Source organism: Wyeomyia smithii, chromosome 2 (genome assembly GCF_029784165.1).
Source record: "Wyeomyia smithii strain HCP4-BCI-WySm-NY-G18 chromosome 2, ASM2978416v1, whole genome shotgun sequence".
Lineage (NCBI taxonomy): Eukaryota > Metazoa > Arthropoda > Insecta > Diptera > Culicidae > Wyeomyia > Wyeomyia smithii.
Genome location: NC_073695.1, coordinates 187,690,629 through 187,717,543, shown reverse-complemented (window position 1 = coordinate 187,717,543; position 26,915 = coordinate 187,690,629). Strand labels below are relative to the sequence as shown.

Here is a 26,915-nt window from a genome sequence, read left to right as displayed (position 1 = left end):
TTCGGCCTAGGCAACTTATTCAAGCCACTGCTAGGAATACGAGATATGGTACAAATGATCCCATCAACTCTATAAGCAGAAGATTCCAGGAGGCATACGATTTGTTTGATTTTAACTTGTCAACTGTTGCTTTTCGTCAGCGTTTGTGTTCCATGTTACTTTAAGTTAGAATAAGATTATTTCATAAAGACCCAGATGTCCAATGATTTTAAATTATAAATACAAATACAAATACAAATACAAACTAAAATTATGGATTACGTTTCGGAGGTCGTACTTCTCTGTAAAACATATCTAAATTTGTGGTAGATATTATTCTATTTCAAACAAAATCCAGTTTTAATTTTCCAGTTTTGTTTGGAATTTCTCAATACATGTTACATGCAAGTTATTATTTTATTCATTTTTTTGGAATTTGACCGGTTTTTCTTGTTGAACCCAGCGCGTCATGAAGGACGGACGAACATTTTTCAAGATTTTTTTTTCAAGAGGCATGTCTGTTTGTCTGTGTCCTAACCAACAATCAAATTCATCATGCCGCGCAGTGCGTTGACCAACAGACAAAAATAGAAAAATTGATGATTTTTTCTACAGTTTTACCTATTCTTCTTTCTTAGTGCAAACTTCTAACATTGTATAAGTGTGTTCGTGCAAGTTTCTGACATCTCTAACTCACGTAGTCAGGGGAAACGGAAACGGAAACGAAAAGTCAGTGCTTGAAAAAAAAACATTTATAGAAAATGTCTTAAATTGACGCTCGAAGCTTTCTCTCTGTTTGAACGAACCTAAAATAATCTGTATTGATGATGGTTTGTTTAATCTATTTCTATACAATTTTGAGTGATGGGTAACGTGTGAGTAAAAAAATCCGAACAACTTTTAAATTGGTCTACGATTCCGAAGTGCTGCACAAATCGAAAAATCCTTTTCCACAAAATGAAGATCCACTTTTATATAACTGGTAACACGACTAGTCGATTCTGTCAAATGACGCTTAGTTGGGAAAAAGGCGTGATCGGAAGAAGATCGTCGTAAATTTATTTGCAATTTTTGTGAGCGAAATAAAGAAAAATCTAAGAGTGAAGTGTTCCACTATTCTAATAATCTTGGATATAGAAAAAAAAAACATTTATATACATTATTTACAATCTCTTCGAGAACCTTCAAAAGAAAATCTGGTTGCGGACGAAAATGCACTTTGCAAGAGAGCAAAGTTCGAGCGAAGTTGAGGGCGGAAACGCCTGGTCGGACGGCGCAATCATATCGTGAGCTGGGCAATAAATATCCGATTGATTCAAAAACGGTGAACAAGTATCTGCATGAAATGGGTTTAAAACTTAAAATATAAGTACCATAAAAATGATAAAGTAGTGTTTTGGCCAGACCTTGTATTGTCAAACTATGCCAAAGCAACTTTAGCGGATTCGCGGCAAGGCAATATCGGGTTTATTCCGAAAGGATAAAAAAACAAAGCCTTGGTGCTACATTCCGTATCGGAACTCGACCTTCTGTTTATTATACACAGACTTCGCAGCCAACTGTTAAGTGTACAGGACAATTGCGGGGCTAGTGCTACGATCCTACTGACACTAACAGTCTCTCCCGAGCCGAGACTCGAACCTACGACGACCGGCTTGTTAGGCCAGCAACGTACCTCGAGACCAGCTGGGAGAGTCCGAAAGGATACAATTCTCAAAATGTGCCACAGCAACAGTTTATTGAAACTTTTTGAACAAATTTGAAGCGAATGGTCTACCATAAAGGTGAACAGAACAAAAATCGTCGATTGTTTGGTAGAAAAATCAAGAAGGAGCTCAAAACAATTGAAACATCCGGAATTCAAAAAGCTATAAAGCAAGTACCCCAGAGGATCAGGAAATCAGCGCAATGTGGAGCCGAGTTTCTCTTATGAGGTTTGCTAATGAGTTACATTACTTGAATAAATAAACAAGTATAGAAAAATAAGTTGCGCAAGGTTTTAATTTGGAATTGAAAGTTTGTTCGGATTTTTTTCCTCATACGTTATTGCAAAACACCGTTGATTAGTCGATGAACACAAAAATGTGTACAAACAAAAAAAACTGAAAAAATCAAAATTTTTCATGAAGTCGTTGAAAAACTAGCATATTCTACCAATCTGAAATTTATAATAAAAGTTGCTTAGTAAGGCAAAGAAACAAATTGCATAAACTGAAAATGCTAATTTGTGCGAATTTCGAACTTTTTCGAATTTCCGTAGATCAGCTTGCGCACCTGACAACCGACCGGCAGTAAAAATGGTGCCATTTTTTCGACAATGATGGAAATATTTTAATTAGAAGATGCTTTTAAAGACATCATCTTAAATCGAAGAGATAAGCCATTAAAGACAACACGTTTTAGTAATAACAGACTGGAAGTCAGAGTGAAGACTTTTTTTTCACCATCACCTTCCAGTGGGGCGTGAGTCATTTTACAAACTGCAATTATTTTACCTCTGAATGTTTTAAGAAAACAAGGCCTCACAAAAATTCGGATTTCTTCTGAGACTTATTAAGAGCTAGAGCCGAGGTGGCTCGAGCTGTTGTTTATCATACTACAGAACAATTTTGGGCCTAGCACTACGACCCTACTGACACTAACAGAGAGAGTCTCAAGCCGGGTTTCGACCAGCATTGTGCCTCGAGATTAGCTGAGAGGGTTATATTCGCAAGGCCGAAGAGGTTTAAGATTCGTAAATCTGGTATCAGAGGTCAAAAATGAATACTACAATGAGTTTCATCTACACATAATTGTTCATCAAAAGAGCTTATTTATTAATTACAGTAAGCAAATCAGTTGTAAGCCGATCATATAAACACAATGATAGCAGTTGTGGCATTATACTATTTGAACTCTTTAGTCCATAATTTGGTCGTACTATAACGCACTATATTGGATAGAAGTTGTGCGTAAAAACAGCTTTTCACAAAGATTTTGACTTTTGTCCTAAATCCTCATATGTTGAACGCACTGTGTGCCGGAGAATAAATCAGATAGCTTTCTTTGGCAAAACTGTTCAAAATAAGTGAATCTACAACTTTTCTAAAACAAGCAAAACTGTATCTTTTTCAACAAAAACATTAGTTGTACAAATAGGGTTACCCTATTTTTTGTTTTGTAAACCAAAGCGCCTCCTAAACATAAAATATCATTTTAAAAAACTACAAACCTATCAACAGCCGTTTTTAAACAAAAAATTAAATACCGCTAAATCGATGTTCTGGACTGTCCAGTGAAATCAAATCTAAACAAAATTTTTTGTAAATCAACATTTTCTGCTTGATACTGTCATTCTCCATTGTTAGATTTACCAAAAATAAATACAAATTTTTTATAAGTGGCATCTCTGCTTGGCAGTTGAGCTGAGAGATGTAAACAGTCAAACAAAGAGCTTGCAACGATGCTGCTCCAAAATCGACGACTATCTCTCTCGAAATCAATATAGACTGAAGTTGACTTTATATCAAATTGTATTCAATTAACCCTCTAGTGCCTAAATTAATTTTTAGACGGACTTCGAAAAAATCACAATGAATCTTTATAAACATTTTTTAAGTATTAATTGAAGCTTTCAAGAATTTCAACTGACGACCGACTAAAGGCGGCACTGGGCACCAGAGGGTTAAGAATAACTTTTCTACTACAATATGGCGCCTAACTTTTTTCTTCTGTTTGATATAATTAGTATTCGACATCGGAACGAAAACGTTGGGTCCGCGTTCCGGTCCAGTCCGGTCCGGTAAAAAATCGGAACTAGCTCGTTCCGGTCCGATTTTGGTCCGGTCCGATTGGCTTCGTTCCGGTTCCGGTCCGGAGTCCGGTCCGAAGTCCGGGAGCAAAAGCTACCAGTTTTTTCGAGAGCGTTATTTTAGTGAAAAAATTATCATAAAGACTTTTATGCATGTTGGAAAGTGTTTGGGTAAATCAGAACTATACAAACTATATTTTGCAATTTGGTTTCCTATTTTTATATTATTTTTTTTTCTAATTGAAAAATTTGGAGTCTAGTAACAATAAAAGCTGGTTCTACAATTTTCCTAGTTTTGGAACATTTATTTGAGCAGAGCTGGTATCGACTGAGTGACTCGAAAATAGAAACTTTAGAGACCAAATGTCTGAAAAAAAAGACCAGAAAGAAACCGAAAAGAGACCAAAATGTGACCATAAAAATAAATTTATAAAGAAGAAATTCAGACTTAGCGAAAAAAAACTATAAAAACTAGTGTTATAGAACTATGAAAACTATTTCACCTCTATCGCTTTTAGTTGTTCATCGACTTGAGCAAGTTCCTGCATTAAGTTCTGCACAATTTTCGCTCTATTTAATTCAACCGTTTGCAACTTCTGCCTTCTAACGATTTCTTGCTTCCATAAATTAATCCGACATTTTGAATAAATGATTTACAGAAAGTGTTATTTAAAATATTTCGAGGAAACCTGAAAATCCGCGTGATAAACCACAAAAATTTCAATATTCGCGTTAAAAAGGCGCGTAAAAATCACGCCAAAAATTTCGTAAAAAGGAAACGAAATGAGAGTTTTTCAAAAACTCGCTAAATCTGAGAAGGATTTCACGTCAACTCGACTCAAAAGTCAATGAAACATTGTAGGTGTGAAGCCTTACTAACCGAAGTAACTTTAGAAAATGTTTGCTGTACTAACATTTGTAAAGAGCTGATGTTTAATAATAAATCGATATTTCTGAATTACAACAAGAGATATAGAAAAGTTGTCAAGGGATGACTTTTAGAAAAGAAACTAAACTTTTAAAGAAATATATTGTTAAAATTGAATTCAAGATTCTAGGCTAATTTTTTTTTAATCATAAAGTTATGTTAAAAAACGGGGTTTTCAAATTTATTTTAAAATAAGTTTTTTAGATTGACAATTAAGTTGCCCAAAATTCATTTGAACAAGGAAAAAAGTTTTCCTAGCAATTTTTTTGTGTCCTTCTGGGAGTACGGTAAGGTACACGAAAGCAAGCTGAAATCCGGGCAAGATGAAATAAGAGCCATCATTTCTATTGTTGATGGTTAATCCAACTGTCAAATTCGTTCAAAGACATTGAAGTTACTATGCGTAAGTTGTGTTTTTGTTTACTCTTAGCTCTTAGTTAATTCAGTGAAAACATTTCTACAAAAGGTTAAATTTGCTGGGGAAAGCATTATGTTATACATTTTTACCGAAAAACTGGTTGTCAGTTGAACATTCTGTGTTGATTGAGTGTAATTATATAAAAAAAATCGCAATGAGTCTTTATTTCAGCAAGGATTTTCATCATTTCAGTTTGCTCCTTACATCTTCGCCTCTGGGGCAAGTTTAAACGAAGATTCGAATCTACTATTTCTACATCGTAATTCGCTATCTTCGTTTAGAATCCATCATGGTCCGAATCGATTTGCGAGATTTACCACTTCAAAATTTAGTGTTGCTATTTGCCCTACTATTTTTTCGATAACTCAAAAGCATCATTAATGTTTAGAACAAATAAATCAAACTTCCTTTTTCTGGAATTTTTTAGGTAACTTTCAAGTTGAACATTGAAAATTGTTTCAACTAGCCCCGTGTTACCTTAATGAGTTGGATATAAGTTGTTCAGGAATGACTTCTAACGAATTGTCTGAAAACATTCTGAAAAAAAATAATTTAAGATCCTACACTGAAAAAAAGTTAACACAAAAAGTGACCTCAAAAAAATTGGTCATGTCATATTTTTTCAAACTAAGTTTTTTAAATAGAAAATTCAGTTGCCTAAAACACTTCTGAAAAAGCAACAGTGGCACTCTTGAAAAGAAAAAAAAATCTGACAAATTTTTTTTTTCTTTTGATTTTGCAGTTTCACATTTTTTGCCTGTTATTTTTTCGCCACGAACAGTCATCGGGCGCGGACGCGTTTTCATTTCGCTCCGCAATTAACTTGTATTTTTATTTTTTTTACACCTTGACGGAGTCGCGAGTGCACGTAAGCAACAATTTATTTATTTATAAACAATCTTTGACCATCGCGCTACCGCGTGTATCTAACCTTTTCTCGACAATTCGTACTCGCCGCGTAACAATTTTTAATCAGTGCTATGGAAAAGTGTGGCATAACCAACTGTACTTCGACCGACAACCGTTTCCTGCGGAAATGCGAAGGAATATGCAATAGGCACTTCCACGCTGCCTGCGTAGGAACCCGTAGAAACCAAGAATAACTACTGCGTTCATTTATGCTGCCCTTATGCATAGAATGCCAGGAAAAATTCATGGACCAACTCCAACTGAAGAAGCTCATCCAGCACCAGAAAATTTTAACAGAAAGTATTGAATCACAAATCAAATCAAATCATTCAATAATCAGTCAACTTCCTAAACTGACTATAACGCACGACACACTGGACAGTATCAATACACTGCTTTCTGAATTGAAGACGGAAATTAAAAAAGTAAATATCAACACAAACAATGCGTCGGCAAAAACCATAAATCGCATTTCGACGCTGTTCGGCGAACTTGGCCATGACTCCATATCGGACATATCGGACATTAGCAAAGAAAATCGGCAGCACACAATGAACATACAACAGCACCTGGAAAAGCATTTACTAATATAGAATCAAAAATTGACAATATGGAACACCAATTAGAAGCTATACAAAATAAGAAAACAAACTGCAGTACAACGGCGCAGGAACTAATCAATGAATTAAAAGCGCTCAAAGAATCGAATTCACTCCAGCCAAAAACAGACAATCATCCCAGTCTGGCTGAAGAACTTCGCTTTCATTGCCACTTCCAGAATCGGACTCAGAAGAACACCGTACTCCAATTTTCACATCAGGCTGGCGCCTAATTGGCAATAAAAAAAGTATGGAAACGCGACTGGACTGAATATGACGCCAGACAGCGTAAAAGACGCATGCAGGAAAAGCAAGCAGAAAAGGCCGCTCGTAAACGTATGCAGCAACGCAAACGTCAGCAGGAAAACTCAAACCCAATCAGCATAAGTAACAACACCTATAAACACGGAATAAACCATTTCGCCTGCAACTCAAAGAAAACTCAAATTGCTGAAATGCCAATACAACCACTACCCTCGGACAAAGACCTCCTGGCAGCTGCACGCGTTCAATTTGCTGGGCCGCCGAATTCAGACATAACATCAAAATTTAAAAATTTCCAAAAAGGCGAAACTATCAACCCATATCGGACAGAAAAAAATGCAACAAACAATGAAAATTCTGCACCGGCTCCTGCCAGCAACGCCAGCATACAATCAGCACCGCAAGACAGCCAATTTGAACTTGACCCCATGCGTCCACCAATCGTCCGACTTACGCAGCAATCATCGAATGGCGACGGGCGCTTTTTGAAGGCTAGACTCCACGACCCAAAAGTAATGCATATTACACGCCTATATCTGGCATACATGAAGGACCAACCATCATCTGTATGCGTAGAAGGAATGACACCAACCAGTATAAGAATGCTTCTCGCATCCGAAGGACTGCCGATATCTTCAGAACAACTCCAACGCGTCTTTATTGAAGTCCATCAGGAATATGGACTCACGCCAGCCGAAGCAGTAGCCGACCTTCAATCATATCGTCATTTTTTATCAAATGAACGCACGCACCGTCTTCAACAACTTCGCGAAAGTGTAAATAAAATTAGTACAAATTTTCGCAAGTAAGGACGCCCTCTTCTGAGGCAGAACCATTATATTTTAACAGAAGTAATAACTTGACTAACACTTCTTCGCTTCCTCGACAGAATGCGACTGAAATTTTTATCTATTGTCAGAATTTCAATCGCATGAAAAGCCCAAGCAAAATGAAAGAAATTCAACAAAATCTATTGTCGTCATCTTTTAAAATAATTTTAGGAACTGAAAGTAGCTGGGACGAAAGCGTAAGAAGCGAAGAAGTATTTGGAAACAATTATAATGTATTCCGGCACGATCGGAATTTGTCTACCAGTCAAAAAAAGTCAGGCGGTGGAGTCCTCATTGCCATTAATGTAGACTTTACTTCTGAAGAAATAATATCCGACAAATATAAAGAATTTGAACACGTATGGGCCAAAGCATTTATTGCTGGCGAAGAACATATCTTCTGTTCCGTGTACTTTCCACCGGAACATGCTCATAAACATTCGTATGAATTATTTTTTAAAACTTTAGAATAAATTATGTCTAACATGAAACCAGAAGTAAAACTGCATGCCTATGGCGACTTCAACCAACGTAATGCAGACTTTATTGTAGACATTGAAAATGAATCTATCTTACTCCCAGTCGTAGGCGAAAACGATACACTGCAGTATCTTTTTGGCAAATCCTCAGAACTCGGTCTATATCAAATCAATCATGTCAAAAACAAACAAAATGCTTATTTAGACCTATTATTCACAAACTGCACTGAAGACTTCTGTGTAGATGCATCATTGACTCCCATCTGGAAAAAATGAAGCATTCCACACAGCAATTCAATATTCAAATTCAATAGTAATGAATAACACTTCGTACCCCAGCGACTGCAAGTACGAGGATGTACCGGAATACCACAAAACTGACTTCGATTAAGTCAAACGTAGACTTCGCATAATAAATTGGCGTAGTATAATTTGTAAAGAAGGAAATGTCAACGAAGAAGTAACAAAATTTTATGAAATAATTAATCAAATTATATCAGAAAATGTACCTCTAAAGAAAAGAAGACGAACGAACACCAACAAATATCCAGTGTGGTTTAATCCACAATTGAAGCACCTAAAAAATAGAAAACAAAAAGCACATAAAATATACAAAAAAGACAACAATAGCGAAAATCTTCAAAATTACCAAAAATTTGCTGTCAACTTGGCGCAGCCATTAAAATTGCACATGAAGAACATAATCGTAAAATCGAACATCAAATCAAGTCTTGCCCTAAGAACTTCTTTAATTACGTAAAAATCAAACTAAAAAGTAACAACTTTCCATCACGAATGCATCTTGACAGTAATGTAGGACAAACTAGTAATGAAATATGTAGTCTTTTTGCCACTTTTTTTCAAGAAATTTACACCACATATGAAGAAACAGATCGCGACCGCGAATACTTCTGAATTTTCGAATTCTTTATCTGTCAATCAAATATCTGAATTCGAAATTCAAAACGCACTTAAAAATTTAGACGCTACGAAAGGTCCTGGACCTGACAGAATAGCTCCAATTTCTCTCAAAAACTTGGCAGAAGAATTATCTACACCCTTACAACACCTTTTTAACATGTCCCTGAAGAATGGAATTTTCCCAGAACTCTGGAAAACTTCATATTTAGTGCCAATTTTCAAATCTGGCGCTAAATCTGACAATCGTAATTATCGTGGAGTTGCCATTATTTCATGCATTCCAAAATTATTTGAATCAATAATTAATGATTAATGAATTAATGAAATTAATGATTAATGAAAAAATCTTTCAACAAGTAAAACACCAAATTACAACTCAACAGCACGGCTTTTACAAAGGCCGATCAACTACCACAAATCTTTTGGAATTCATAACTTTCACTCTGACTGTAATGGACGACGGTAACCACGTAGAAGCTCTTTATACGGACTTTAGCAAGGCATTTGACAGAATCGACATACCATTATTGCTCTTCAAGCTCGAAAAATACGGAACTGAAACAAAATTTTTCGTAAGGGACCTAGGCGTAATCTTAGACTCCAAACTTACATTCATATAACATTATAATACAATTATCAACAAAGCAAATAGTATGCTGGGCTTTATAAAACGCTTCGGCCACAATTTTCAAGACCCATATACAATCAAACTATTATATATTACATACGTCCGACCAATTCTGGAATACTGTAGCATTGTATGGAATCCCTATATTGCCACACATGAAGAACGCATTGAATCTGTCCAAAAACAATTTCTTTTGTACGCGCTTCGTAAGCTAAATTGGACATCATTTCCCTTACCATCATATGAAGCACGCTGCATGCTTATAGACATACAAGCACTTAAAGAACGCCGCGATCTTTCAATGCCTTATTTTATCAAGGACATTGTTTCTCAACGCGTGCAATCTACTCAATTATTATCACAACTGAATTTTTATGCACCCAGTCGTCAGATAAGAAATCGTAAAATATTTTCGGAAAATTCTCACAGAACAAACTACTCAAAAAATGGCCCAATAAATCGCATGATGCGTCACTATAATCAGCACTGCGAAAATATCAATATCACCATGGGCAGAAATCAAATAAAAAAACGACTAACTACTGGAAATAATGTATAGAATATAAGAAAACATTGTATTATTATAACTGTAGTCTATATTTGCTTGACGAAATAAATAAATAAAATAAATGAACCATATCCGTTCTGTATAACAAGAGTTTCTAGGGAATTTCTGAATTTTTATTTAAAAAAATTGGAAAAATAAATTTTGAGATCCTACACTGATTTTTTTTCAACAACAAAAAGTAGTATTTAAAAAAAAATTCGGTCTTAACAGATTTTTTTCAAAATAAGTTTTTTTAACTAGATAGACAGTTTCGTAGCTTACTTTTTTTTGCACAAAGCAAAGCGGGCTATAAAATTGTTTTTTTTTTTCCTTTTCGTGTTTGAATTGACGGGAAGTGCATGGTTGTAAAATGATATGTTAAAAAATTATTGGGAGGAGGAAGGGCAAAAAATGCTTTTAAAACCCCCAAAGTTGGCGCCTATGATAACAGCTGTTACAGCAGAATTAAGTTTGATTACGCAGGTCTTGCTGTTAAGCCGCTGTCGAGTTTGGTTGAAACCAACAACCAGCTTTTTCAGAACAGGCAGAATTAAGCCAATTGGCTCACAGGTTTTCACGTTGATACTTCCGTTGAAAGAAATGGTTCAATAAATAAAACTAAAGACATGCAGAAAGTCGATTTTCCCGGTGTGAAGTATAATTTCTCGGTTTGCATGTCTCGGTGATTTAAAAATTTCGATTCCCATTTCGGTCTCAGTGATTTGAAATATCCTTTTTTTCTGCCTTCCCGTTAGAGTGGCCTGGCCTAAATTATATCTTTAGTCACATGTTTTTACTGTTCTCTCGAATTGTTCGAAAAATTGCGTTAAAAAAGCCTCCCAGTTGGAATCGAGCGCCTTGGCGCTGTTGTATGTTCGAATCCTGATTCGGGAGAGAGAGAGACTGTTAGAGTCAATAGGATCGCTAGCCTCGCAATTGTTCTGTACACTATAGGGCCACTACCATGGTTAACGCGAACGCGAGCGATGGGGCGAGAAACTTGCCGTAGGTAAATGAACAGCCGTAAAGAGAGCTGTTTATTTACCTACGGCAAGTTTCTCGCCCCATCGCTCGCGTTCGCGTTCACCATGGCAGAGGCCTAAACTGCCCCTGTTTACATAGTTGACGTAACAACCAACACCATCATTGCGAAAAAAACGCTTTTTTGTTATTTTTACCCAAATCATTATATTGGGACACAATTTCAACGATATATTCTGTCAATTTTATGAAGATTGATGTTTTAATATAGGCCCCATGGATTAAACGAGTCTGCCGTGGTAATTGTTCTAGAAAAACCGCTACGCCAGTTTATGCGAATAAACATGCATTTTTCTCGTAGATTGTTCGCATAAGTTGGCGTAAAAACTCAACTACTTCCCACTCTGCCTCGCAGTTGATTCAGTTTTATCAATCGTGTTTCGGTCAAACGTCAGTTATTGTCCATCGGCAGTTTCAATTAGACAAAAACGCACAAACACACACACAAACACACACACATACACACACATACACACACAAACACATGCATAAAGACTTACATTTACGCTAAGGTGGGTAATCGTTACATGGAAAAATGCAAACTTGACAGCACAGAGCCAGGACAAAGTTTTTTTTTGGTTCAGTTTAAGCCCCCAGACAATGCTGAACCTGCCGGATATGGATTACTCGTGCCTCTGATTGGTGCACTACATATGCATGTACATAAATTTGTATGAAAATTAGTATAGGAAAACTTGTTCGCATGTTTCTTCCTAAAGGGCTATCGATCAATCCACTTCCGGTAGTGTAAGGATTGTTTGGGGCCCCAAATAGAGCCATAAAAACGTTCTGGCAAATCGATTGAGTTTACCCACCGTAATATACACACACGTTTTAATTATTTCATCTGATGCGGATATCCACTAGTAGGGGGAAAGGACACGGTGACTTTAGACCTTCCTGAGGCAGAGTGTTTGTAAAAATATTTAATGTACAATACAAGACTTCAATCCCCCTTTTCCCCTTTCCATGGAATATTTGTCGAATTAAACGACTTAACCTAGGCAAACAGACAGTAATTAGACAGTTGAATAAAACGACTTAACATAGACAATTGCACCTTGTATGGAGTGACGCCAGTTTTTGCAACCAATTGGCAGTTACGCCAGAACGTTTTTCCAATATTTCTCAAAAGTTTCAGAACAAAATAGTTTTCTTTTCGTTTGTAGTGTATGTATCTTAGGGAAAGGAAGCTGAATCAATGAAAAAGTGCATTTTGGTCATTTTGGCTCTTACGTCAACTATGTAAACAGGGGCAGTAAAGGCCCAAGTACACACACGGCGTAATAACGCCTTATCCATACAAAATGGAAGGCGGGATAGCGTTCACGCCTTCTATTTTGTATGGAGAAGGAGTCATTGCGCCGTGTGTGTATTTAAGCCTTAACGGTTGGCTGCGAAGTCTGAGCCGAATAAAAACAGATGGTTCAATTTCCGAAACGGAGTGTATTACCTGGGCTTTGCCTCTGCTTTATAAAAGCAATGCACTCCTGGCCAGCGGCAACTACTTTTTTGATCGCTGCGAAAAAAAAATTGTAATGAGAGAGTCTGCCTTATTCAGAATATGTTGCTAATTTGTATTTGCCGTTTTTTTTTCCCGATGTAATTTTCTGTTGCACAACAGATACTTCTTTCAACATCGCTTGATTATTTGAAAAAGAAACTATAAAGACCTCTCGTTGATAAAAGAGACTTTTCAGAGACTATAGCTTAAAAATAGAGACCAAGTCTCTAAACAAAAGTCTGCTACCAGTCCTCTTTGAGCTAAAATTTTAGTAAAAGTAGCTGCCGGATTCTTTTCCTACTTAGTCTGTTTCTGCGTGATGTGACGACGTCCCGTCCCAAAGAAAATTTGTTTTCGAGTGGCACACTCGACACAGAAACACACAGGACGGCTTAAACTGATTGAGCATGCCGATGGCATTCAATTAAGCACAAACTCAAGACAAGTTGTGCGAGTCTATCAGTTGTTCACTAGTTGCGAAGTGATATCAGGAGCAAAATTGAAAGCAGAAAAAAATGTAACAATCAATGTCTTTCTAATTTTATAAGAACCATGTGATTAATTAAAGCATTACAGGTTAAAAAGGCGAACAAGGCCATATGGCTTGACTGTAATAAAAGCAGCGAAGAAAATCAAAAAGAATGAACAACTTGCTGCGTTCTATGACCTAAATTGAATAATTCTTTATTTCACCGAAAATGTTCGGAGTCCGGAGAGCATTACCCGGTCCGTTCCGAAGTCCGGATGGCTCCGTTCCGGTCCGGTCCGTAAAATAATCGGACTTTAAAGGTTTCGGTCCGATCGGACTTCGGACCGGACCGGACCGGACCGGACTTTTACCGGACCCTACCCGGTCCGATGTCGAACACTAGATATAATATATCGTTTAGATGCGAATAACATCGAAATACATAAACTTTGCAAATCGATACTTAATTTTTATACCCAAATCGTATGCAAATTTCCATTTAAATTGAGAATAGTCGAGGCTAATCCATCCGTTATTTGACGTAAAATTGCTCCTATAAAAATACGATAGCAATAAAAACAACAGAACAAGACACTGCATAAAGCATTATACTGTGATTGAATGATACAAACATTGATCGAAAGCATGACGACGAAAAAACACTTCAGCTTAAATCGACATCACGGATGTAATATTACCATTTCATATCCGCTGTATATCGAAAGCGAACGTGGGACAGAACTCGGTTGACATAAACCGGCTATAACGGAAATTATACGTCAAAACGCATGCTAAAAATATGAGTGTTAATTCCGGTTACAAACACGGTGACGGGCAAAAATTGTTGCCAAACATGGCTCTAGATTCATTAAAATTGTATATGTTATGGTAAATAAAATTTAATTACATCTTAACGGCAGACCGTTGCGTTCAACTGCTTTGGCCAGCCGTACGGACCGGAGTCCCTCCGGTTTCAAAAGCAGCAACACTTGACAGCTCATTAGCGGTCCATCAGAGCGGATCACAATGCTGACACGTTGTTGGCCGTTTTTTAGTAACACACCGCTTCGCTTGTTTCCAGCCGAAAGTCAATGTTTTGATGAAAGAAGAATTAGATGGGCTTATTGTAGTAGGTGACACGCTGGCGACTATCCATCTTATTTTACGCGAACTAATCACACAAGGATTAATGTGATTAATCGCGCATCGTTGAAAGAAAGATATTTAATTACGTTAAACTCTTGAACCTAATTCATGAGCGTAACATTTTTACCTAATAACCTTAACACTGCAGTCACAAGTCACTTTTTTGTACACTTCATTTTCCATACAATGTTGCCCGTCGATTCTTATTGCGTGGATCTTTTTTTGTAACTTTCATTATATGATTCTATCATTGATATTCATATCATGTTCATTTGTGTCGAAGTTGGTCTTCGCCAACGAGAATGTTAAAACAGTTTTTTGTACGACTCCAACCAACTTTTCGTGACCTTCAGCATTTAAAAACTAGGTGACCTTTTTTGAACAGTCATGAAATTGTCACATTATGTACCACCTAGGTATGTCAAATAGTTTCATCATTGCAATTGTTTCCGACAGATTCGTCCGCGAGGCGACAGGATTCAACGTTGACATGCGTATAGGAATTCACACTGGCAATGTGCTGTGCGGGGTGCTAGGACTACGCAAGTGGCAGTTCGACGTGTGGAGCGACGACGTTACCCTGGCAAATCATATGGAAAGTGGAGGCGTAGCTGGGTAAGAACAATCAAAGATTCCACGAAGCAGGGAAATATTCAATAAGCCCAAAAATCAAATATTCAAACGATCTTGCTTATTGCGCTTTTTTGTTTTTCATTTTTCTCAATTACAGACGTGTTCACATCACGAAAGCAACGTTAGATTATTTGGGAGATAAATTCGAAGTCGAACCTGGAGGAGGCGCCAGCCGAGAATCGTATCTAGCGGATCACAAAATTGAAACATATCTCATCGTACCTCCGAAGGTGAGTCAAACCGAACCTAACCTTATGTTTTCCAGTCGGAAACGAACAGCTGCTGGAGTAGCGAAAACAACGACACAGACGTAGAAAGTCTAAAGGTTGATAGGTAGAAGATAATCCATTTATAAGCGGAAAGAAATACGAGATTGCTATGTTATGAACGAACTTTTCATCGTTGTTTCCCAGTACACCGTGAGTCTTTTCGTTTACAAGTGGAACACCGCATTGATAGGTTATATTGGATTGTGTTGAATTTCCCTGCTGGCAGTTGAATAAATTTTCCAGTTCGTTATGTTGTCTGTCAATCGTTGACGCTTTCTGGAATCTTCAAGACACAGCACGAAAATAATGAAAATCACAAATCTCGAAGGATCGCCCTCAAAATGACGTAATACTCCATAGGTTGTAATTCAAAAATAACCAATTAGCCTGCCCAATAATCCGCCAAAGTAATTTTCCGCTCTGCATGATGCGAAAAAGTCGCTTACCATAACATGAAACGAACATTAACTTAAATGTTTACGATGTTTCGTGGCTGCCCGCAGGACTTGTCCGATTATACCGAGAAAAGCTGTAGGCATTTACCTGCTCGAGCAAGCTACATTTTCTTCGCTTCTCAAGGCCAGTCCTACATTCGGTAATTTCTTCTCCATAAACCTTGTGTCGTGATGAGTTTGACGTGGACCGGAAAATCAGGTCTCTATAAGACTCATTCTTTGTGCTTGCGAACAAAATATTTCTGTGATGATTGAAATACAGGTGGAGGAACGTGAAAGGGTGAACCAGAGGTTGACATTTTGTATGAATTATTCAATTTTTTTGTGGATTCTGCGCTTTCATCACAAATGCCATACCTTGGTGTATCAACATTTTCATATCAAGATTGCTGTGGCTGAGTTGTTAAAATGCCTACTCTCATGTTGCTGTTGTACTACCAGCATCAGAAAATGTTTATACCTATACTGAAGCTACTCATATTTCAATTTTCGTCCCGTTTTTGTATGCCAACATGAGGTATTATAAAGGCTCGATGAACAAATCCTTTAGTATGTTTGGATGGAGTGAGGACCACAGCTAAAACTTTTTTCGAGTGAAATTTTAATATTCTCGTACCACAGCCATCGTAAAACATTAAGTAGCATAACTTATCCATGTGTCATGCAGATGAAACGACAGTAATGTGTAAAACTTATCACGCAATGTTGATGTCACGGTAAAATATCTTTCTGAAAAACGAAAGTTTAGGTTTCTTGATATGCTTTCTTCCATTTCCCCGCAGGTATGGCATATCACGCATTATTGAAACTTCAATCAGTTCAAGCAGTTTATTAACTATACACGGAATTTTTGAAGTAGTTTCTGGATGTGGTACGTATGTAATTCCGAACCTAATGAAATAAAATTAGGGCTATATTTTAAATTTATTCAGTACTCTCTAGAGTGCAATTCTCATAAGGTACATCAATAAATTGATTCATTCCTGGCGAAAGTATTTGCAGCACTATTGTCGAAAAGTACTCCCAAAGTATGTAAATGAAGATGTAGTTCAACGAATTTCAAAGAATTTGTGGGAGAGCAATATTTGCGGCAAAATAAAACGTTGCCCTTAATGACTTGTATTTATTTCCTTCTGTTCGGTCGGAATGTGAGTTGGTACTTTTCACTTTTCTCTATATGTTTTCATTTTCATAAGATACAGGGTAGGGAACATATTCTAAGCAGCTTCAGGAACCGCCTGTGTGATCAGAGGAAATACTCGGAATGTGTTGGGTGAAATTCAAACAGTGGTATATCAATCTGTTCTTTATCGTTTTCTCTGTCAGAACTTATTTTCAGATTGTAAAACTTAGTTAGAAAACTTTAACAATGATCAATTAATTTCTCCATAGATAAAGATATCCAGCAGGCGGTTCGAGTCTACTTATGACGTCTGTGCTAGGTGTGCTCGAACGTGATTGGTTCATTGTTCGCGAAAATTCTACTTTAAAACTTTATATTCATTGTCGCTAATTACTACTAGTTTTAAAAGAAAATACCAAGACAAAAACCTATGTGCTTTTACATGCAAAATATTTAAAATTGTTACAATTATTCGTCATATTTTCAAACTAAATTTACTCTAATATGAATATAACTTTTTTTTTTAATTTCTTAAAATATAAATTCAAAGTGTTTTTTCAATTTTAATCGGGTATTTTCAAAGATAGAGGAAAACTTTTTTCTACAAAGTTGCTTAAAATCAACGGAGCTATAACATTGTAGAACAAATTTCTCTCCTGTCTACACACAAAGATAAAAAAGTTAGATACCTGATTTCATCGAAAATTTGGGTCACCCCAATTTTTGATGATTTTTCAATAGGCTCTTCAGCATATGGAACAACTTTGTAAAAGAAAGTTTTTCTCTAAAATATTGCCATCGAGCTCTAGATCAGAATCCCCCCTTGAATTTGGTTTCTGAAGCATTGTGGAAAAATTCCAGCGCTTTTGTATGAAAGTGAAAAATAGCCACAGAAATATTTCACTTTCCTGCAACATTCATTCTCTCTTCCTCCATTTTTCAGTGTTCGTAAAAAAATGAAAGTCAGGCGCAGTGAAAGCGTATTCGTCTGATATTCACTGTTTCAAATTTTCTGAAAATTTATTGTTCTGAGTTTCATTTTGTGAATTGTAATGTTGTAAACACGGTTTTTGTACTCTACATTAGCCTTACGCATCTAGGGGTGGATAAGGAAAATGCTGCCACGAAAGAAATTTTAGCGTTTTATTATAAAAACGACAGCAAGCGTCGCGTTGATAACGTGATTTTCGTTTTACCAAAGATTCAGTGAATATCATTTGTTTGAATTTTCAGAAGATTTTATTGCGTGACCGTGAACGTTGCGCATAAATTATTTCATCGAAGTGTGACAGCTCGTTTCAAGGATGAAATTATAGTGTGTTTTAAAGGGCGCTGTGTTCATTGGAAGTGAAAATTGAAGAAGATTGGCTGTAATTTTCACAGAATTCCGCTAGTTAAAATGAAAATGACCTTAGTATAGGTAACAAAGACGTAGTCCTACGTCAAAATTATTTATAAAACTTGATGAAATCGAGCTTGAAATGTGGATATAGTTTGTTCCAAAAATCAACATCTTGTTCTCTTGTGTTTAGACTTGTGTTAATCTAGGAAACCTTTTTTTCATATTTGCAAAGTAAATTTATTTCAAGATTTCTTCGGAATCTTCGAATAAATAAAAAAAACTCTACAATAAACAAATTCAAACGAAAAGTTAAGTTAACGGTATCTGCAAAACAATGTTTTGGAGAATTCCACGAAACAGCCAGCGTATTGTGGCCAATAGCAAACCGAAAAGTCAGCCCATTTTCCTCCGAAAATTACGACAAATTCGCTTAAAGCAAGACCACGAGTTAATTATCCAGTTAAAAGCACCACGAAAGTCGTTTTCCTGTGTTTCGCCGGGAGCGACACAGGGAAAATTTTAATTAAACTTCTCTCTAGTCCGCAAATCGACGAATTAAACTGCTGCGAGGAAAATGAAGCTATTTTCATCGACTGTTAAGTAATAACATAGTGAACGGTTGTTATCTAACGGTTAACTGAGTCCGAAGAGAGTTTAAAGAACCATTTTGGGACGAATAAAACGGAACCTGCAAAAGGCAGCTACATGTTTTGCTGGTACATTGGATAGTTGAAATCGAGCTGATCTGAAAATGGCATCTGCTGTGGGAAAAATACCGCTTTACGGATACGGGCAAACAACACTTCCTTCCGCATTCGTTGTATATTGTGGTGAAGTTTCTTTTCTTTTCAATGTTTGAATAAAATCAGTTTTATTCTATTGTGCAGAATGGTGCGCTATGTCTTAGAATTTGTTCAACAAAAGTCAAAAATAAACGGAGCTGTATACGAAAACCTAACCTAGCTAACTAAACCTAACTAAATATTCAAACATTTATGCACATTTACTAATTTCATTCAATGTGTTCGAAATTTTAAATTGCCGAATAATTCTATTAAGCTTTACTCACAAGAACGAATTCCTTTATATCTTCATTGCATGGATAATGCAAACGGAGAATGTGCTCGTGCTGCCACAATTTTGGAAACACAATTGACAGAAATATCATAGCAGCGACATCGGTGGTGACTCGATTACGTTGGGCACCACTTTCAGGGTGAGAAATCAACGAAAACTTTCACCTATACGAACATCTTGCGTGGCTCGGAAGAAGTTAGTCAATCTAATTTATTTATTTAGTACACTTTTTTTGAAAAACATTTCTCTCCTCCTTTTAGTCATGAATATACTCCGCCCTTCGCTTGCTTTTTGTACGAAAACCTAATAACTTATCGCTATTAAAATCTATGTCTAAGAATTTTCAGACGGTCTTACCTTCAACAAATGCGGATTTCTTGTTTGTCTCGAAAAAAACTGAAACGTTTAAGTTAAAACGGTGTCAGAAACGAGCTCACTGTCCTTGTAACTGGGAATTTCCGGGGGCGCAACAGGTTGTATTGCGGCCTACCAAATAAAATTCAAAGCTGCTGTGACGTATCACGCCGATGAAATCGGAAACATGTGGCACATATGTTAGTCCTATAATATAGCTTCATATTACTGAGAGAGAACAAAAAAGTTTGATTTCGTTTCACTTGGTCTATATGCGGAAACCGGAACAGAGTGTGAAAATTACTTTGGGTCCAGTAGAGCTAAAGGGATAATAAAATAATTTGATCTACCAATTTGTTTTCAGTACCAATTTCCGATGAAAAAAAGCTTTCGCGTAAAAGGGCATTCAGTCTGTTACTGTAGAAGACTATTTTTATTGTACTATAACGTCAAGCTGTGGAATTTGGGCAAACCCGTGTATTTGTATCTATGAAATATTAAACTCAACTTTACTCGTTTCGAAGGCGAACCCTACGCTCGAACATGATTTCATCAGTAAACCTGTTTCTCGAAACAACTGCTCGTAAAAAAACACCTGCGCATGTACATCATAATTACAAACTACGCCAGCCGCATTTCCCTGCCGCATCAGGCCAATTTGATCAGCTTACTACATTCATTTTTTCTCTTTTTCTCACCCTCTCTCTCGTTTCGCACAAAACTTTACCCAGAAGGCGACAAACGACCTGCCGAAGCCATCACCTATCTCGAACGCGCACACCCCGTCGCCCACCACCATCCAAATTAACGAACCGGATTCTCTGGACACCGTTTCGTTGGGTGAACCCCCAAAAACACCCAAAACGCCACGAACACCCAAAACTCCGGAGGACTTGCGGCGGTCCCACGCATCCATTCCCGAAGAGCAAGAACAATTGCTGCCACCTCCAACCCTGGCCGTTGTAGTCCCCAGCCTCCCGGTAAATCCGTTACCGCCACCTTCTCCATCGCCACTAATCAAGCAGGCCAGCATTACCATAACCACCGAGACAATCAACGAGGAAACGACTGAAAACGGTGACGACGGGGAGCAGCAGCCGAGCAAAAAATCCTGCCTCACACTGCCGGTAGAGCCTATCACCACCAACGGACATCTGCCCGAACGGGTCGGCAGCCGGAAATTGTCGGTGCAAGGTGAGTAACTGTTGCACAGAGAGACACTACCGTAAAAAGTTTCAAATGTTTATCGTCATGTATTTGGAAGATTGCATGAAAACTTTCTTCCCGTTGGGTATAATTTTCTATGTTGAAACGAAAAGTATTGAATGCTGAATTATCCTTATTAAATTACCCGCATCCCACTGTGCACGTTTGTTTGGGGTACGTTGTTGGGGTTTGAACCCAACGACAACAATTTTGCATCGTGATTGGAATTTTATTATTCCGGATTGCTTACTCGCTAATGTTGGCAAAACTGATTTCCGCCTCGGGGTTTAAAGATACTGGAATACGATTATAGAAGATGTGCGACGCATAGTCAACCTGACCATGTGGACCATTTTGGTACCGAAGCATCTCACATCTGGTCCTGTAAACATTCCTAACGATAATCGATTTTTTCATACTTTCTTTATTCTTTCAACCACTTTATTCTCTTCTGTCTCCCGCTTCGTTCTATTCACGTTCACAGGCCTGATTGCGTTTGCCGAGCGGCGGAAATCTACCAGTTCCATATTCGGTGATATGCGTAAAATGTCCATCACCAACATCGACTGCCTGCGGTCGCCGATGGTAGCCACCCCGGGGCCACTGATGCGCAACCGACCGTCCAATAAGATGACCAAATACGTCGAATGCTGGGGTGCGGACAAACCGTTCGCGAACATAACCGACTCGAAAATGGCGCGAAACATCGGATTAGCGGTAAGTGGTGAGCTCCCATGGCAGCGATAAATTCGCTCCAATTAGTATAGTGGTCCCGAGGGGTTGAGAACGTGAAAGAGGCACTCGTAAATTCTATCGAATGTTAGTAGAATATTGTACAAGAAAATCTTACCGTCCGGAAAAATTTTCTCTTTCCAATCTAGGATACGAACGTAATTTCACCAAAACCAATTTGTCGACACTGGCGTAATGTGCAAATGGTGTAATCGAGCCACGAGGGTGTTTTACGCGATCTAGGAAAAAATACAAGAATAGGATATTCCAGCAATAAAGTCTGCGGTTATAAATAGATACGATTTGTTCTGTCGTGAAATTCACGTTATTCCGCAGTGTATTGTTTGAAGCTGTTGCATTGAATGAAACGAAATGGCTCAAAACCTATTTTTGGAATGATTCCAAATGATGCGTCAGTGTTCCTATTTGAAGTTGTTCAAAATCTATTGATAGAAATACATTGTATAGTCAAATTTATTACCACGGGAATGTTTAATTTCCACGTGTAAAATCAATTTCATCGTTGACAATTGAGGTATTCAATCGGTGTTACCATGAAGTCATTGGAGTTTTTCGAGTCAACGTTGTAAGTCAATAAGGAAAAATCATGCTCAGAAAATGTTCACCCACCGCTCAATGCAAAGATAAATCGCCGAAGAACTTCACACAAGATGATCATCAGCGAAATTTCATCTAAAAGTTTATAAAAAACACTGTGCGAGGAATTGTTTCAGCTGGCATCGTAAATATTTTTGTCTCCATTCCACATAGTTTCGCTCGCATTCAGAATTCAAACCATTCGAACATCGTAAGTTTTCTGAAAAGTCCTCGAGTTTTCACAAAAATTGAGTTTATCTGGCGGGTGGTCTACTATAGGAGAGGTAGACCCCTTCACTCTAAATGCCGATTTATGTTAAAAGAAATTGAGTCATTTTGACGAGTGGTCCACTACAGAAAAGCGAGTTCACTACAGGCTAATTTACCCTAGGTTTTTTAATATATTGTGATATCAATTTAAATAGGGTAAATTAACCTATAGTGGACCCCTTTACTTTGTTAACCTATAGTGTCAGATTAATTCAATTCCTTTTTACATAAATCAAAATTTATAAATGTTTGTGATGCGGACAGGCTAAACAAGATATTTTCCAATGGAAGTTTGCTGAATATCCCTCGAATTCTCGCATAAATTGAGTTATTTTGGCAGGTGGTCCACTATAGGAAAAGGGTCCACTATAGGTTAAGTTACCCTATATTAATACCACTCATCAGCCGTTAGTGCATTTGTCGTGAATAAAGTGTGAACTATTAGGGTAAAACTACATACGTTCTTTAGTGAACCACCGGTCAATTTACGCGAAAACCCGAGGGATGAATAGGGTAAATTGACCTATAGTGGACCACCCGGCAGATTAGTTTAATTCATGCGAAAATTCAAGGGATTTTAAGGAAACTTTCATCGGGAAATATTTGATCCGGCCAATCTGCATCATAAACCTCTATAAATTTCGTTTCATGTTAAGAGAAATTGATGTAATCTGACGGGTGGTCCACTATAGGTTAATAAAGCAAGGGGGTCCACTATAGGTTAATTTCCATCGGGAAAAATTTTATTCAGCAAATTTGCATTAGAATCACGAGAAACATTCGTAGGGTGATATATCTGATGCAGATTGGCTGGATAAGGTGTTTCCCGATAGCGGTTTTCTTAACAACACTGAAGTGTTTGCGAAACTTGAGTTATTCTTACGAGTGGTCCACTATAGGAAAAGGGGTCCACAATTGGTTAATTTACCCCGAATTTATATCAAGATTTTATTTTATTTTATTCTACACCGTCTTTGAACGAGTCATACAGACTGAATGTCCTATACATAAATTTTAACTATTCCTAATTCTATTTGAAAAAACGGTTCTTGACAACATAAAATCGAACATATCACTAATGTCGTTAAATGCACGGAGGCACGCGTCTAGTGAGTTATGATAACCATAGTAGGTCCGGTGGTGAGGAATAACTAGCAATGATGTGCTACGGAGTCGTCGGGAGGGTGCATTTAAATGAACTTGTTCAAGTAGGGCAGGACAGTCGATGGTTCCGTTGATTAGGTCGAAGATGAACATTCTCTGTTGATTGAGGCGTCTATTTGACAAGGGCTCTAATTGAATAAGTTGGCATCGATCGGTGTAGGGCGGGAGATTATTTGGATCGTTCCACTGGAGACCGCGTAAAGCAAGTCGTTAGAACTTTTTTTGTATCCGCTCTATTTTGAAAATCTGTGTCATTTGGAACGGGCACCAAACAGGAGAGGCGTACTCCAGAATACTGCGCACTAACGAGCAATACAGAATTTTGAGAGCATGATTATCAGTAAAATTGAAAGTATGGCGGCGAATGAATCCCAACACAAAAAATGCTTTTGCGGTGATGATTCCAATGTGTTCGTTAAATTTAAGCTTTGAATCAATTGTGACTCCCATGTCACAGATGGATTGTACTCGGTCGAAACACTCAGAACCCAGTAAATATCGATTTTCAACTGGATCGTTGCAGCGAGTGAAGGATATAATTTTGCATTTTTTGCAATTAACACGCATGCCATTGTTATCGCACCAAATCATCAGAATATTCAGATCTTCTAGCAACGCTCCACAGTCTGCCAAGGATGAGATGACACGGAAGAGTTTCAAATCATCAGCGAAAGATAGTTTTCTTGACGAGATCAGTGCAAACAGATCATTAACGAATATGTTGAACAATAGGGTCCCGAGCACGCTGTCTTGAGGTACACCGGATGCAATATGGAAAATGTAAGAGTGAGCAGAGTTAACCAATACGTACGCAGAACGATTTGTTAGGTATGAGAATAACCACTTCATGATCCATTCTGGGAAACCCATCCGCCTCATCTTAGCAATTATTAAAACATGTGGCACATTGTCGAAGGCCTTCGCAAAGTCTATGTACACAGAGTCAACTTGGCGTTTTGCTTCAACTTCTCTGGATAGGGTGGTTACGTAGCACATCAGATTCGTCGTCGTTGATCGGTGTTTCATGAAACCATACTGGAACTCAGATAAGAATGGTGACACAACACTGTATAGCACGTTGTGAACCAATTTTTCAAGAACTTTGCTCAGACAGCTAAGTATGGAGATTCCGCGATAGTTAGTTACACAGCTGCGGTTTCCAGACTTATAAACAGGAATAATGTACGCTGATTTCCAATCCGTTGGAAAGACTCGATCTCTTAGCGAGCTATTGAAAATTAGGGCAATTGGTGACGCGAGAGCAACAGCACAGTTTTTCAGTAGTAGTGGGGGTATCTCGTCGACGCCTGGTGCTTTATTGACATCTAAATCTTCCAGAGACTTCCTTACGTCGTTCATGGAAAAATGGAATATAATGCACAGTTTTCCGTCAGGGTGGTCCAATGAAGTGAGTGATCCATCCAAGAAAATTGAACCCTATATCGGAAAGAATGTGATGTATAGAGATAGAGAGAAAGAAAGATCTGGTTATTTTCTGATGCTCGCATCGGTTGAATGCGCCAAATCAATTTCATGATAGGGTAAAATACCTTATAGTGGATCTCTCCTATAGTGGACCGCGTTAACTTAGCTTTTGCGAAAACTCGAGGAATTTTCAGAAAACTTTCATCGGAAAACATCTTAGCCCGTCAATCTGATTGATAAATTTCGTTCTATGTTAAGAGAAATTAAGTTAATCTATAGATACTATAGATTGCGGGTGTTCCACTATAGATTAATAAAGGAAAAGGGTCAACTATAGAATAATTTATCCTATGTTAAAAGAAATTAAGGTAATTTGACGAGTGGTCCACTAAACGAAAGTGGTCCATCAAGGATTAATTTAACCTATCTTATTCTCGCGCCTGGATGTTCGATCGGTAAAGAAGAAATTAACCTTGAGGGAACCCATTTTCTGTAATGGACCATCCGACAGATTAACTCAATTTATGCGAAAACTCATGAAATTTTCAGGGCACTTTCGCCGGAAAAAATTTAATCCAGCCAATCTGCATCATAAACAGTTATAAATTCCGATTTATGTCAAGAAAAAAACGGAGTTTTTCTGACAGGTGGTCCACTATACGTTAATAAAGGAAAGGGGTCCTCTATAGATTGATTCAGCTTGCAGAACAAGTGACTGGAAGGTCAGAAGAGGAAAAGTATCGCATTTTAAATAGATATTTCGGTGAGAACTCTAACACCAGTGTAAATTCATCTATAGTGGAACCCTTGCCTATAGTAGACCATCCGCAAGATTAACTCAATTAATGCTAAAACTCAAGAGATTTCCAGAATAATTCCATCGGGAAACATCTTAGCCAACCAATTTGCATCAAAATCACAAGAAACATTTGTAAATTCCGATTTAGGGTAAAACTACTTTTGATGGACCACGTGCTTTTTTTCTCCGTGTGGACTCATCACTGCGGCCAGAAACATTTGTTCTATTGTGATATTCCCAGGTGTTTTCAGTACTCCACAATTCATATTATTGGCAGTATCACTACTGAAGCTTGTGTGTGAGATTTTACTCTTCCGTTTCGAGCTTACTGCTCTACTATACCGATCCTACCAATATCACCAAATAACAATTTCCTGGAAAGAGATTTTACCTAACAGGTTTATTCTAAGAGGGACTTGTTATGTTAAGAGGAAGGAGTCTCAACGAAACCTCGTTCCTCGTACTATTATAACCAATTACAATTCTCTGGAGAGGATAAATATTCCTATGATCAGTTTTCATTATAAGAAGGACTTATTCTGTCAAGACAAAGGAGTCTTATCGAAACCTCGTTCTTCCAGCCAAAATCGCGCCATAATTACAATTCCCTGAGTCCCTGAAGAGAACTATTATACGTTACTCACACCAGTTTTATTACAAGAGAGACTTATTTTTGTTAGGATAAAAGTCAACAGGGTTACTATAGAATTCAGCTTGAAGGAAGTATGTAGTGGAGAGCCTGAGAATAAACCCATGTTAAAGTCCTTTGACAACCAAATAGTCTGATTCTACTATGATTCGAACCCACGACCACCTGCTTATCGAAGCGGACTCTATGGCGTTGTGGCTACGAAGCTCAGATTGATTCAAGTAAAGCGAAAACCCGAGAGATTTCCAGAAAACTTCCATCGGGATACATATTATCCAGTTATCTGCATCAAAATCACGAGAAACATTTTTAAATTCCAATTTACATCAAGAGAATAGACCAATTTTCGTTTTTCGTCCACTGAAGTA

The 26,915-nt window shown here is 37.6% G+C and overlaps 1 protein-coding gene across 9 annotated transcripts in view; it reads left to right on the top strand.

Annotated features, from left to right (window-relative positions):
* LOC129721535 (adenylate cyclase type 2) overlaps positions 1-26,915 on the top strand; it is a 178,339-nt gene that overhangs the window by 120,864 nt on the left and 30,560 nt on the right. For 8 of the 9 annotated variants that reach the window (XM_055674234.1, XM_055674230.1, XM_055674231.1 and 5 more), the window contains 4 exons: positions 14,909-15,067; positions 15,183-15,315; positions 20,437-20,899; positions 21,396-21,628. In XM_055674234.1, the coding sequence (XP_055530209.1) occupies positions 14,909-15,067; positions 15,183-15,315; positions 20,437-20,899; positions 21,396-21,628 (988 nt within the window). The remainder of the gene's footprint in view (positions 1-14,908; positions 15,068-15,182; positions 15,316-20,436; positions 20,900-21,395; positions 21,629-26,915) is intronic. The other variant, XM_055674233.1, reaches the window with a different exon arrangement.